The sequence below is a fragment of the Myiozetetes cayanensis genome, unplaced genomic scaffold, assembly GCF_022539395.1.
Source record: "Myiozetetes cayanensis isolate MyiCay16 unplaced genomic scaffold, myiCay2020 scf19, whole genome shotgun sequence".
NCBI classification, from domain to species: domain Eukaryota; kingdom Metazoa; phylum Chordata; class Aves; order Passeriformes; family Tyrannidae; genus Myiozetetes; species Myiozetetes cayanensis.
Window position 1 is genome coordinate 2307895 of NW_026087400.1, and position 15460 is coordinate 2323354.

Sequence of the window (15460 nt, forward strand, 5' to 3'; positions counted from 1 at the left end):
AAATTTTTATGCATGTGTGGACTTGCTTTAACAGAATCCAGAAGGCTGTGCATAAAGGAAAGGGAAAAGCACCTAAAAAGATCCTAAAAATCTGCCAGCATGATTTTTTTAAGGGTTCTGATAGTCTGCAGCACCACTACTGCAACTAATGGTTTGATTCACAGCCTCACACTCAAAATAATTATCTCAGCTTCTGTCACTTTTGAGCTTCAGTGTCATTACAATTAAGGCGTGAGTTACACCTGCAAGCATCTTGTTTGTGCATCAGCATGAAGAGTGGCTGTCCACAGAATGGGACAACCTGCTGGATTCTTGTAAGAAATGAGCAGAGCAGGGTAGTGATGGGAGCCTGAAAAGAGGTGATCTTTGGTGATGAGTGGGCAGCAGTAGCTGGAAGTTAAAAACTTCCAAAATAACATCTTTTCTCAATTCCCACACCACTGTTCCAGGGCCCAGGTGTGGGTTACAAAGGCAGAATAGCTGTAGAAAACCACTCGACTTGCTGTGTCTCGGATAGCAGGAGGGGGCTTTGCTGGGGAAGTTCCTTGCCTAATTTTTCAACGAGGGAATGCGACAAAGAGACAGAGCAGCCCAGATTTCTCAGGGTACTGAATCACAGAATCATGGAATGATGTAGGTTGGGAAAGACCTGGAAGATCACTGGGTCCACTGAGGCGGTCCCAGTGAGTCATGGTCTCGTGGTTGGAGCGTGGTGCTTTGGGGATATGTTAAGGCAAATCAGAAAGAAATAAAGGAGCAGATTGACTATTCTAGGGACTAATTTCCCATCCTGAGCAAAGACACAGTTAATAATAGGTGACATTTAATGGAATTCAAGCGTCACTGCGGGTTCATAAAGAGTTGGTGTGAAAGAAAACAGCAACACAAAGAAGGAGAGAAAGTAATACCGAGGGGAATAAATGTGTTATGAAATACATCCTTCACTGTTCAGTGCTGAAACTCTTAGTCCTATATAGCCATTTCCTTAACATTTACTGGAGTGAGGAAAGAAATCTGGGTATTACTGTAAAAGGATGTTATGAGTTATATGACTGAACTGGTGATTCTAATATAGCTCATTCTGGGTACATGAAACAAAATACAAAGATGGCTTGCAGCTCCCATTTTCTGAGGTTCAAAAGAATCTTCTCTTGCTATCCACAGAGTTTCAAGCACCTTCCTGTGTAATCCTTGCCTTTCCAGCCACTCTACAAGCTCTGCAAGCATTACTTGGTGTACAGGAAGCTGCTTGGGTCAGATGCACTCTGCTTGACGAGTGCTCTGACTACTGTTAATATTTCTCATTAATTTAGCCCTCATTCTCAACCTTTGCCCATAATCTTTAATCCAAAGGTCTGGTATGTATCATTCACCTGTTTTACAAACAAAGCACAAGAGAGGCCTGCAAGGCAGCTTGGAATAAACACCAGGAGCTGACACAACAGCCACAACTTGTTCTTCCTGACGTACTGTCTGCCAGCATAAATGGACTGTTGGGGTTTTTCTTTCAACATAACTAACCTTTCTATCAGAGAAAAACAACTTGCTGAGTATCCAAGGAGAGGCTGAAATCCTAAATTATCATTATTATTAGGAGTTCTGCTATTCCTGTAATTTTATCATTATAACGAAAAGCAACTAAATGTTGAAATTCTTCTAGCTTTAAATACATTAAGAAACTCTTAACAAGCGGCCAGACTTTTAGGGATAAATATTGTCCAAGCTTCAGATATCAAGTTGGAAGGACACAAGGTCAGGTTGTGAGAGTGAGAAACGAATGGAAGATGAATCCTCAAGCCCCGCTGGTCAGATCAGGGCTGGGGGCAAAGGCTCCACCCCCACAGGAAATATTGCAAACAAACCTTAAAGAAGGGAAAGGCAGCAGCAATTCCTTCAGCCAAGAGAAAGAGAGGAGGGCCATTCAGAGGGAAGTTTCAGAAGTTGCTCACAGAGGACACACCGCTCAGAAATGGGCCAAGGTGAGCAAGGACAGAGCCCCTTCCGTGGCGCTGCTCGTTCTTCCCTGACACCCACCCAGCATCTGCAGCTCTGCCATGGGCTCTCAGAAATCACTGCTGCTCTAGGGAGCTTTGACCCGAGAAAGGATAGGAAGGGAAAATTCTTCCACTGAGAGGATTTTCACCAGAATTGCATTTTTTCCGCCCGCGGTTTGTGTGGGAAAAGTGAGAGTCGGGCAAACAGGTGTATTAATGGGTATAACTACATTGCATTTTGCAGATGGGAAGGAAGGGGAAAGTCTGCAGTTGTACTTGAAGTTGTCAGGCAAGTGCAAATGAGAGACTGAGCAGCCTGGCATAAGAGAAAGAAGCAAAGCAGAACTTCAGGAATGTATCATTCTGAGGAAGGCTACAGCGAGAAGGCTGAGCTTGTAGTTAAGACAGACAGGATACAACAATTTAGGGTTTTGGTTTTTGGTTGGATTGTTGCAGTGGTGGGGTGGTTTTTTTTTTTTGCTCACATGCTGATGTTTCTACATGTGCAAACTGACCAGTTTATTACAAATGGTCCCATGTTGCTTTTCCAACTCCTGCCTTTCTAAAGGCAGATCTCTCTGAGCCCTCAGCTGGTTCTGCAATAGATGTGCTTCACTGCTAAGTTTCTGAAGATTATTTTTTTTTTAAGTAGTATGTGCTGCTTGAGTCAACACTGTAAAAAAATGGGTTCCTCCCCATTTGAACTGTGACTACATTGCTAAGACAACTAATGGAATTATTTCAAGGCTTGTCTAAACTTGATAACCTTATGATCCTGCTATACAAAATTCCTTACACTAATAAATCTGGTTGAGCACGGGGTAATGATTCTTTTACTCAATAATGGCACAGGACAACTATGTTCCACTACTAAGGACCACACTCCTACGCTTTCCTATTCTCCCTCTTTGCAGGGGGAGAGGGAATGAAGAATAATAAAAATAATGAAGAGTAAGAAAAAATATTTAAAAAAAATGTTCTGGATTTGGTGGAAACCTCACAAACGGGTACCAGTTACCTGTAGAAAGTAATAAGCACTTCTTCAGAGTGTGTTTGTGCTTCTTCCTCTTTGGATGAACCCTCAAGTTTTCTTGCTCTTCTCACTTTTCCACAGCTGCAACGCAGCCGAGTATCAACTGGCACCTGAAAGAAAACGCAAGAGAACACCACACAAGTAAATTTTCTGGTGATGAACTGGTTGTGAGGAGAGGACAGGCCTTCACTATCACCTTCAATGGAACAGAACATCCTGAGCAAAACTTAACATTCATTGCAGAAACAGGTATGGCTCCCAGCTTCCTTCAGAGAGAGTAATTCTGCCTCAGGATGTTCTTTTGGCCTGGCCCACACTAGAGAGCAGCAAGATCACCCCTCAGAGACAACGTGCTGGTTCACACAGTCATGGAACTGTTTGAGGTGCTTGTTGTGTTACCTCTGTCTCAGTGAGCAGTCACAGCTTCCTTCACTTTCCAATACAATGCACAAATTCATCTGAGGGGAGGGTTTCATCCCTGCTGGGTGTGTTGATGGCTAAATCTCTATTTCAGGGAAGTGGGGAAAAGAAAAAAAATGTTTGTTTGTTTTTTCCTTAAAAGGTCCAAAACCCTCAAAGGCAACTAAGACTCTGGCCACATTTGGTACCTCCAGCACAGCGAGCTCAGAGGGCTGGAGTGCAGTTCGACAGTCCAGCAGTTCCAACTCTGTGAGCATCTCCATCTCCAGCCCACACAACGCCATCATTGGACGTTACAGGCTGAGTGTTCAGAGCACTGCAAGTGACAGCCCCTCAACAGCAAAACTTGGCACTTTTGTTCTGCTTTTCAACCCCTGGTCTTCAGGTATGAAACGTGTCAAATTTCCCCTGAAAGAATTAAGTTTCTTGTAGCTTCGTTAATATTTGCAGCATTTGATCTATATCTTAACACAGGGGCTGAGCATTGACCACACAGAGTATTAATGAAAAAAACAAAACAAAACAAAAAACATTTAACAGTTTCTTAGAACCTTCTGGTCGATAAAATCATCTCCATGTCATGCACTTACTGAACAGCTCCTTGCCCTAAAAGATTAAGTTCTGCTTTTGACAGTTCTGCTTCTGCACAAGTTTAGAATAGAGTGTCTGCCCTCTGTAGAAGCAAGGAAAGAGTCATATTTACAATCTTCTCACAGATTTGACAGTGTCATACCTCCATCTTCCCTCCAACACCAGCCACCTTTTTCTCCAGCTGTAGAAAATCATGAGTTCCGTTATCTCTTTATAACAGCAAGAACAGCAAAGGGTAGATATCTGCAAGCATTCTTATAGATGGAGACCAAGACTCCTGAAGTTTTGCTTTATTTTGCCTGCTGTGGTTGTACATACCTCTGTGTTGCTTTTTCAGGTGATGATGTGTTCCTGCCTAGCAAGGCTGAGTGTGAGGAATATGTGCTAGAAGAATTTGGCATCATTTTTGCAGGCAATAAAAATCACATCAGCGGCTTTGGATGGAACTTCGGGCAGGTAAACGTGGCGCCGAGACACCAGGCATTGTTTTGTGTTCTGGTCTTTGCATGAACTGGCTCATTTGCCTTTTCCAGTTCGTTGCACACCTCTCTGAAGAGCAGGAGTCTGGTGTTGAAATCAGAACTTGTGCCGAGCCCTGTTAACATTGATTAATGAGGATCTTTAATTGATTCATCAGTGCTCTGCCTTGGGGGTGCAGCCAGCACAAACCTCTGTGTCTTTGCTAAGACACTAAGTAGCATTACAGTAGTAAAATACTGTAGGAGAGGCAAAGCCCTGGCCTAAAGCCCACAGATTCCAAGCTCTGTGAGTTCTGACCTTCAGAGTTTACTGTGGCCACGTTTTAATACAGAAATTCCTGGCTGAGCTACAGCACTTCACTTGGTGATTAAAAAAAAAAAACGCCCGACATTCAATGCTTATATGGCTCTGAGTAATCTGTGCTTCCAAACCACTGATTTATTTCTGTGCCACAGTTTCAGGGGGATACCCTCGACATCTGCCTTTCCATAATGGATCGGAGCTTGTACTACCGTCAGGATCCCGTCACTGATGTGTCTCACCGGCACGACCCCAGGTACCTGGGCCGTGTCCTCAGTGCCATGGTAAGGACCGTGTTCCCAAAGTCCAAACCACTAACCGCCCTTTTTGAAGGAGTTCAGTGAAAGCAAACATAAAGACATTTCTCAGACAATTTTAGGCCGCTGTCTGTATGCACCAGACAGGGTGGGTGGTGAAATACAGGCCTGAGAAAACACCTGGGTGGTCATCTGGTCTGAGCCTGCTGGATTGACCTCATCTAGAGTATTTCTGTTACATGTGACTTCGATGTCCAGCAGTCAAACCTAAAATATAAGATGTGGGGTGGCATGTTGAGGGTCCCGAAGGTCTTTAGTCCAGTTGCCCATTTAAAGTGGAACTACAGTGCTCCCAGACCAGCTCAGCCATGGGCTTGTGAGGCTGCTTGGAAAGTCTCCGAGGGAGGAGGTGTCCTGGCCTCTCTGGGTGACCAGTCCACAGCTGTACTGCCCTCTTAGTGAGGAATTTTTCCTCTTATGTCAAATATGATTTTCCCAAGCCACAACTTTCTGCTATTGCCTTTGTTATATAAGAGGAAGATTAGTAAGAACACACATTTGGTGTGTTCCATTTGTAACCCGGTTTTACATTTCCCCTATCCTCTTAACCAGACTGAACCAGCCCGGTGCTCCCAACCTCTCCCTGTAGATTTTGTGTTCCAGGTGCCCTGACCACCTTGGTAACCCTCCCTCCTGAGCCCTCTTCAGTGTCTCAACATCCCGTTGAACCCAGGGACCTGAAACTAGAGACAGGATTGCTGGCCCAGCCTCGCCAGGGGTAATTAAAGGGTGTGAACAGCTTCCCTCAACCTCCTGGTGATCCTTTTCCCAGTGCAGCCCAGCACGGGCTTTCCCTTTATGGTGTTGGCTCAAATCCAATATGGCATTTGCTGTAACTCCCAGGCCCCTTTCAGACAGGCTGTAAACTCTTAATTTACCTCATCATAAATACAGTGAATGCCTTTTCAGGTCAACGCCAATGATGACCAAGGGGTGGTGCTAGGAAACTGGAGTGGAACTTATGAGGGTGGGAAAAATCCGACCAGCTGGACTGGAAGTGGTGAAATCCTGCAAAGCTGGAAGAACTCAGGATTCAAACCTGTAAAATATGGACAGTGTTGGGTTTTTGCAGCAGTGCTGACTACAGGTATGTTTTGTGTCACGCCCTTAACTGACATGGCAGAGGTTGCATTAAAATAAGGATCAGAAATACTTCCTGCATGGAATTATTTCAAACCACTACTGTGTGATACGAAATTGCCAGAAATCCTGGTTTCTGACTAAGGTTTCCTATTCACCCTTCAGTACTTAGATGTCTGGGGATTCCCACTCGGACAATCACGAACTTCAGCTCTGCCCACGATGCAGATGGAAATCTGCGTGTGGATGAGTTTTATGATGCAGAGGGAAATCATTTGGAGAGGGGAGCTGACAGCATATGGTAAGGCTCAATATTTAATAGTAGGACTTATCCAATGCCTATAATGTCTTCAGGTGCAGAGCAGAGATTCTAATGACAAATGCTTTACCTTCTTCTTAAAAATTGCCTTAAAAACAACTACACACACACACACAGGATCAATTAAAAAAAATACAAAATAGTGCTACAAAAGTCGGTGTTTTCACTCTTTCTCAGTTAAACAGAGAATTGTGACATGAATTGCAACAGCTAATTGAAGCCAGAGCAGGCAAAGTTACAGTTATGACGCCACAGATAATTGCAGTATTGCACTGGAAACATCAAATGGTGGAGACTTCACTTAGTTTGAAACTATTCTTCAAAAACAGCTCATGTTAAACTGTAAAAGTTCAGCAAAACCAGCTTTGCTGCAGGTTTTTTTTCTTCCACTGACATAATTTCATGTGAAATATAATTTATCTGCTGCTGCTATTAAGCATCAAATGCAGCTCAAACAGGTTTGCAGTCAGCAAAGAGCAGAAGTTATCTAGATAACATAGGCAGGGTCAGAGTGCAAGTGGTGAGTCTCAGATAAGAAACTGTGCAAATTGAGGCATTTAATCCATTTAACTAAGATGGCTGATTAAATGATGTGAAGAGGAATTCACAAACACATACTGGTAGCTTACTTTGCTCGTTTTTGCATGTAGGAATTTCCATGTCTGGAATGAAAGCTGGTTCACACGCAAGGACTTGGGCCCCTCATACAGTGGATGGCAAATTCTGGATGCAACTCCCCAGGAAGAAAGTGGAGGTACACAAGTTTTATTTCTGGAATAATGTTGAAAAATTGCAAATTCACTTTTAGAGAAAAGGAAAAGAAAAAAAAATTGTGAAAGTAATTTCTTATCCTGCTAAGAGATGGTTGCAGAAGAGAATCCTTTTATCTCTTGCATTAGAAAAGCTTCAGATCATCTGTGGATGCCAAGAAAGAAACTGGGCTTCTAAGAGCAGTTTTTCCACATTAATTCCCATATTTTCAATATAGGCATCAAGAGCTATTGAAAAATAAGGGGTAACATAAAATAAATCAAGTGTACATTCAGAATAAACAGAAGATGCACTGATGACTTGCCTGGCCTGAGGGTCTGTGTGGATAAAAGGGCTTGAATGGGACATTCAGGAATCACCGATAAACCTCTGCCTAGTAATGTGCCTCCTGTCAAAGACTTGGTGATGCCTCAGTGCTTTTTTTCTGGATGCTGCAGGGATTTATCAGTGTGGTCCTGCCTCCCGGAATGCCGTCAAAGAAGGAGAGGTGGATCTGGAGTACGACTGCCCGTTCGTGTTTGCAGAGGTGAATGCAGACTGCATGTACTGGAATTATGATTCAGCCACTGGAAAGAAAACATTAATATTGTCCAAGTCTACTGAGATTGGTGCATCCATCAGCACGAAGGCTGTCGGCAGAGATGACCGTGTGGATGTCACCAGGGATTATAAATATGAAGAAGGTAAATAAAAACTCTGGTTCTTCTGTTTACGCAGCTGCTTCATCCCCCCAGCCATATAAACTTCGGGTGAGGAGCCTCTTAGTGGGCAATTCTGTGCACCTACAAGGTAGGAGCAAAATTTATACTCTATTTATTCAGTTCTAACAGAAAAGGGAAGTGAAGGTAAAGAGTAAAAAATACTGCCTTGCCCGTTCTGACATGGAGTTGCTTTATGGGATTTCAATAAGGCAAGTCCAAGGATCTCCAAATAAAACATTCACTGCTCCATCTGCCTGTTGCTGACATGCACTGCCTGCCTCTGCTTGGTGAGAATTAGGCTACAACCCAGTTATTTGTCTGCAGGATGAAGGGCCTGTTACAGAAACCTAAGCTAAAACAGCGCTTAGGCCCACGAAAATCAACTCTTCCAAAAGATCAAACAGCTTGACAACTTGTCAGACCTTTGGGTCTGATGGTGGGCTCATGACTGTATCCCTCTTTTCCTGTGTTCAGGCACGGTTTTTCTTTCCCTGGTAAACTGCCATTGTCTCAATCCCTGAGTCTCCTCACCTCCCTTCTGTTTTCTGCCCTCCTGTGGAAATGGGGATTGAGGTGCTGGGTGGATGTTTGGCTGCCAGCCAGAAACACCACACGGTACCATCAGCCCTCCCTTACTTTGGGGGCCTTTTCTGTATTAGCAAATTAAGAATTCACATTCCTAAACATTGCAGCCATAAAAAGGGGGATAGAAAGGGGGAAGAGTGAGAAACTTTGGACTCAGGATTTTGTGTTCAAAAAAAATGCTATTCCAGGGACAGCGACACCACTGATGCAGATCCAGGAAATGAGGGAGGGCTGTGGAAAACAGAAGGTCTCTTCCTAAGCAGAGACACCACGTTCTGCTAGCTTGTCTCTAGCAGCCATAAGAGGTGAATGTTAAGGACAATTTTCATGGTTCTCTCTGACAGGCTCTACAAAAGAGAGAGAGACTTTTAAAAAAGCCCGTAAGAAGCTGGGACTTGAGGATAAATTTGATCCTACGGCACCGACACAAGAGGAGATCGAGCAGAAGCCTGACATCTCAGGGAAATTCAAGGTGGCTGGCTCTCTGGAAGTTGGCAAAGATCTCAACCTACTTCTGGTTCTTGCAAATTTACAGTCTCATGCTAAGACTGTTCATGTAAAAATGACTGCATGGAGCACTCTGTACACCAGAAGACCAGTTCGTGAGATCTGGAAGGACTCCATGTCTGTCACTCTGTCTCCTAAGGAAGGTAATTTTTCGAACAACTTTTAAAATCATAATTGTTTTATCAGTAAATGGGCACTGGAAGCTGCTCAACTTGGGTAAAAGAGCTCTAAGAAGCTGCAATCCCAGCATGTCCCATAGCAAATGGAGAGGCACTGGTAAACTCTTTAAACTCCAGCTGTTGAATCTTCCAAAGCAACTGGGAAGAAATCAAGCCAAGCAATGCAAGAGTAGTGAATGGAGAAGGGATAACATTGAATAAATCACTGCCTCTCTAGAGCAAACTGATAGATTTGCAGGAATTGAGTTTGGCAGTGATGGCTGAAGGTCCTCCTAGTTCCAGACACAGCATAAAAGGGAAACACTAACGTTAGGTATGAGACTCTGTGGGATTATAAAAGTGTGTATCACTTCCTTTTTTTTTTTCCTCCTTCCAGAAAAACAATTTCCCATTAAGATAAAGTATAATGAATACCAGCAGCAGATAACTACAGACAAAACAATCCAGGTCACAGCTATATGTCACGTCGAAGATGGGGTTCAAGTGCTTGTGCAAAGAAACATCGCCCTGGACAACCCTGCCATCGACATACAGGTGAATTGCTGTCCCTTTGCTCCAACTGCAGTGGCACAGGAAAGGGAAAATCAGCTCTTACGAGTACTTTCTTCCCTGAAAGAGATGTTCTGCTCACGTTCTGCCATGGTTCATCACAGCATCTCTTACTATCTCTCCTCTTCTGATGCCTGAGGAGGCCTGGATAGAAAAGAGCACAGGGAGCCTGGCCTGACAAGCCTTTTCTTTGCACAGGTACTTGGTGAAGCAAAAGTGAATAAAGAAGTGGATGTGGAAGTGGTGTTTACCAATCCTATCGATACAGAAGTGACGGGCTGCGTGCTGCAGGTCGAAGGCAGCGACCTGCTGACGGGAATCCTTGAGTTACGGTAAGTCCAAGAAATGCCTCCTTCCTGCTATTAGAGACACGTGAGCAAGAATTTAGGCACGGATGACTTGGAACCAAACAGTGGGATGAGACATCCTCCTCTTCTTGCTGCAAGCTGGGAGGCCAGCCAGTGTGACACCTCGTAATGAAGCACACAGGGATGAACCAGCTCTTCATCTAAGCCGGGCTTTGGCTCCGCAGTTTGGGGAGTCAAATAATTGCTGCCATAATTGGGCAGAACTTGTTTTCCTGCCTATCTAGCAGGTCAACACAGTTCCAGAAAAAAAAAAAAAAAAAAAGATAAACAGGCTTATCCAAGCTGTAAATTTTGCTGAGACTGCCTATGCTGCTGTAGGCCAGACAGCTTGAACCTTCTTGCTCTGATCCAAGGGCCAGCAATAGGATATGTGACTGTTTCTGTCCATGCTCACCCAAAATTACAGCATATATTAACCAGGACTTTCAGGCAGGCAGGAAGAGAACAGGAAAAATGGTGAATATTACAATAAAAGACTGGGTGGTGGTTTTTAATTAAAAAAAAAAAAAAAAAAAGTTTTTTCCAAAACAAGAGCTACAGGCACACTAATTTTCAAGCTCTGCTTTCAGAAGTCTACAAAAGAATTATCTTAGGAGATTAGTAAACAGAGTCAAGAAACTATTTGATGATGTTGAGACAGTGATTGAGAAGACTGGAATAAAATGGGTTCCTTTTACTAAAGATCCCAGGTTCCTATTTTTATGCTTTGGTGACTTTGCATCTTGTCCTGCACTTTTTTGTTCAGTATTTCACAACTTAAACAGAAAGGTTAAATTTTCAGACTGTCCCTCATTTTGCACAAACACAAAATTCCACACAAATTTCAACATATCCTCACAAATGCAGTTATTTCTGAAAAACACCTGGGATGGGGAAGCGTGCTCTTTAACTGAATACACAGACAAACAAACAAACAAACAAACATACACAGCAACCCAACATTGCCATTTGCACACAACCAATTAGGAACGGTCCATCCCATAATTTATGTTCTCCTGAGGGAATTCAATAACCTCGTGTTGTCTCTCCCATCCAACTTTATCCTCGGGCAAAACAAGGCAATATGAGAGGGTAAGGGAAAAACATAAACAAGAGCTTCCAAGAATTACAAGATACACCAGGGTAGAACACCTGAACTTCCATTCAGAACATCCTGCTCCGTAAACACTGAGGTTTTCTGGGTGCTGTAATCTATTCTAATTCAGGAGTTGGGATTAACATTCCTCACAGTCTCAGATTGTGCTGTTTCAGTAATTCAGTGATGTGTGTTACACCCTCTTGTTCTGTGGAGTCTTATCTTGTAGGATTTAATTTTGTCCCCCTTTGTGGGCTTATCTGGGTCGCTGCATAATGAATTTATGGAAGATCTTAATGCCTGGATTTGAGGGTTTAAATACTTATCAGATAGCCAAGTCCTGTGTGGTCTCTCCGTGGCCACCTTGCATTGAACTGACAGGAATTCTTATTTAAGGTGTAAGAAACTCAAGCATGATGCACAAGCCTGTTTTCAACTTGTATTTCTCCCTTTTTTTTTTAGCATACCACCACTGAAAGCCAGCGAGAAATCCAGTACCAGGTTCAAACTCATCCCTTCTGAGGCGGGTCCCAAACATCTACTTGTTAATTTCTCCTGTGATAAATTTCCAGATATCAAGACCTTTAAGATGGTGAATGTGACTCATTAACATGAAGATATTCAAGGAATGGTCTGTGTGTGTATAAATTGAATGTGATAAGAAATCTTGGATACTTAACAACGAGATAATTAGCAAAACAGATCCTCACTTCCTGTGATAAGGGGATCACCAAGATCATATCATTGCAATTTTACACTGTAATTTTAAATAAACTGAGGAATGGCTGATTCTTCATTTACTGTTGTGAGTGTCCATGTTATTTGGAGACTGTTTGACTTCTGCCTGGCTTTCTTTGTGAATAATTCCTCCTGGCTCCAGATTTCTCTGCACAAACCTTCATAAACTCATTTTTACATATTGAAAGCTTCATACATTAGGAGTTCCAAGGCAGTGTTTCTCCTTACTGCAACTGTGGTACCAGAACACAGTGAGGATGAGCTGCCCAATTTATGTCATTTAGCTTTGTCTTCTCTGCTACAGAGCCTGTACTGACATTCTCCCCACTCCTTTCTTTTTTTTTTTGGTAAATCACAGTGACTGAATAAAGCCTAGGAAATGTTCAACAAGAATTTGGGTGGTGTCCAATTTGACAACCATTTGGCAAACACATTGGGATAATTGCCCAGCTCAACATACATATTTTAGCATGTTGATATTTTGTACTTGCTGGAAGTCTTCTTTGGGAATCAAAGGGAGGGCTATCTCAAATCTAAGGATATTTTAACTTGGGAAGAGCTAGGAATTCTTCACTACAGATTATGTGTCAGGAAGTCATCTTTTAGAGTTGAAGTTTAGTAAAATTAACTTGAGCCCTCCACCACACAACACAGGGTACCAGTGACCCAGACACAGTGTCAGGATGAGCCCACACTGGGCATGGGATGAGCTACAGAGTGCAAATAGCCCCCCCAGGGGTGCCCCCTCTCTTCTCCTGGTGTTCCTCAAGGCTCTCCTTGTGTAAATCACAGATTCAGAGAATGGTTTGGGTTGGAAGGGACCTCAAAGACAATTCAGTTCCACCCCTCTGCCATGGGCAGGGACACCTTCCACTAGCCCAGGTTGCTCAGAGCCCCATCCCACCTGGCCTTGAACAATTCCAGGGGTGGGGCATCCTCAGCTTTCTCTGGGCAATCTGTGACAGTGTCTCACCACCCTCACAGTAAGGAATTTCTTCTTAATATCTAATCTAAACTTACTCTCTTTCGGTTTGAAGCTGTTCCCCCTTGTGCTGTCCTTGTCACAGGCCAGGACACTTGTAAATAGTCTCTCTCCATCTTTCTTGTTACCCTTCAGGTACTGGAAGGATGCAATGAGACCACCCTAAAGTCTCCACTTCTCAAGGCTGAACACTCCCAACTCTCTCAGCCTTTCCTCACAGGAGAGATGCTCCATCCCTCTGATCACCTTGATGGTCTTCTCTTGAGTGCTGCAAAACACCTTAGAGGTTCAGTCTGTAGCACAGCCTTGGATTTAGAATGTGAATATCCACTTGATGACTTCTTTTTACATCTCAGGTATGGGAAAACACCCAGACTGTGCTAAAGTCAAGTGAACTGCACCAACAGAAACGAGAGAAGCCTTTAAACCAAACCTCTGGGGGAGTTAAAGGGAAGGCAACACCCTTTCCCTGCAACGCTCCAGGTGCACATAAACTAATGTGTCAGATTAAAAGTGACACAACTTAGACCCACAGAACACATTCTGCAACTTTGTGGAAGCGATGCTGCTCCCCCTTTCTAGAATAAGGTAGCAATAACACAAGTGTAAGGTGCAATTTGGTTACCCTGGGGGTATGAGCAGCAGACAAAATTATTCATGAGATGACTGAAATCAAAGAATTCGTTTTTCCCCTGGGAGTTAGCAAACTGCACTGCAATTTCAAGACTCTGGTAACAAGGGGAAAAGGAGAAACAAGGTATTTTGAGCCATTCTGAGGAGGAACAAAAGTATTCTGAACCATTTTGGATGATGGGCGGTGGGGGGGGGGGGAATTGAGGTAGGAAAACACCTGTGGCAACATTCAGTCGTTAGTCACTCAGGAACCATGACTGCAGCATTCCAAAGGGATTACAACAGCAGCTGCTGGTGCTTTGCTGTGGTGAAGGCACCGATCAGCAGGTGCCAGTTTGGGATGTAGGCCAGCCTGAGAGAGGTTCTGGTGGCTTGGTGAGCGCGGCTGTGGGCGTGCCTTGCAGAGGCCAAGGAGGTGGTTGCAGCCAAGACAGAAAAAGTGTTCTGGGATTTAATTACCTCTGCGAGGAGCGAGGAAGAAGAAAGGAAACAGTCAAGTGCCAGTGGGAGCAATGTGTAACGTCTGAGGCAATCACTGTAAGTACCGAGCGCCTGAACTTAAGAACTGGTCGATGCGGTTTGTCACTGGGGCTGTGTGAGAAGGCCGGGTAACATCAGAGGCTTGTGGCTCTTATGGTTTCCAAGGAATATGAATTAAGGAAAAGAGAAGAAAAGACCAACTGAGGCAGCTTTGAAGAGCAATCAAACCCATTTGAGGCGATTCCTGGAACAAGTCCTGACAGCTCGAACATCCCGGAAACTTCCAAGAGAGGGAAGCGCCGCTGAATTACAATGTAAGTGGAGGCACACTGTGCCACACACCCTGCTGCCCAGTGGGAATAGTTTCAGGGTTTCTCTCTTGGGGTAAGGCTAGCATGATTGTCATAATAGTAAGTACTCTCTTAGTCTTTGGTAGGAAAACAAGGTTTCTCAAAGAGGTGCAAGAAACCGACTTTCCTGTAAAATCAACCTGTTGGAGCTTAACTCCTGCTTTCTCGGTTTCTTTTTCTCTCTTTGGAACTTGAAATTCAGACTAATTTATTTTGAAGTCTTTACTGAGTGCTAGAACATGATCAGTGGAGCTGCAGAATCTTAAGCAGATGATCCTCCTCAAAACACTGTCAGTTTATTACCTGTTCTCTTTTAAGTGATGGTACAAAACCTAAAAGAAATATATTCATTGGTGTTAAAATAGACAGGCTTAGAGTTTGGGCTGATAAAACCCACTCATATTTAATATTTTGGGAGTCCTGTTTGAAATAAAACTTCTGGGCAATAGTAGAATGGATCTAACATAAGAGGTAAACAGACATTTGTTTCTGGTGAGAGCTCATAATTTCATGTAAGTCAGAGGGTGCTGGAGATAATGTGAGACTAAAAAAATCCCTCCAAACCCAACTCACAGCCATTGGACAGAAGCAGAAGTGATAATAACCAACATGGAAGTTAAGTCATCAGGAAATGCTCCTTTTTCCTTCAGATGGCTTTTACGTCCCACCACGCTCCCCATTTCCTCACCCTTGAAGATAACTCATTCCTGGCACACCTATTATCTCTGTAGGAAGTTCTTGCTGTCCTGGGATTCAGGAGCATGCATTTCCTCTGAGTAAATAATTTTGGTATCTCCTCCCATAATTACACCCACATTGAGTAGGAACTTTGGCATTAGACATCCCCATATTATAGGAACCAGTTAATTCGTTTGACAAGTCTACAGGCATTAATAACAACTGCTAAGTACCTCTCCCTTCTCTCAAATTTCAGCTGACAGCACAAAAAGATTGCTGGGCTTTTTTCTTTTTATGATTGATGTGACTTGGACAACCTTGAAGGCCAAA

General features: G+C 43.4%; 1 protein-coding gene across 1 annotated transcript; it reads left to right on the top strand.

Annotated features, from left to right (window-relative positions):
• Positions 1-1909: 1909 nt before the first annotated feature.
• Positions 1910-12010, top strand: LOC126639199 (protein-glutamine gamma-glutamyltransferase E-like). The gene is made up of 13 exons (XM_050313825.1): positions 1910-1979; positions 3109-3276; positions 3590-3832; positions 4376-4494; positions 4974-5102; positions 6045-6222; positions 6381-6516; positions 7185-7288; positions 7743-7988; positions 8936-9241; positions 9654-9811; positions 10025-10158; positions 11732-12010. The coding sequence occupies exons 1-13, from the start codon at positions 1970-1972 to the stop codon at positions 11877-11879; spliced, it is 2079 nt and encodes a 692-aa protein (XP_050169782.1). The 5' UTR covers positions 1910-1969; the 3' UTR covers positions 11880-12010.
• Positions 12011-15460: the final 3450 nt, after the last annotated feature.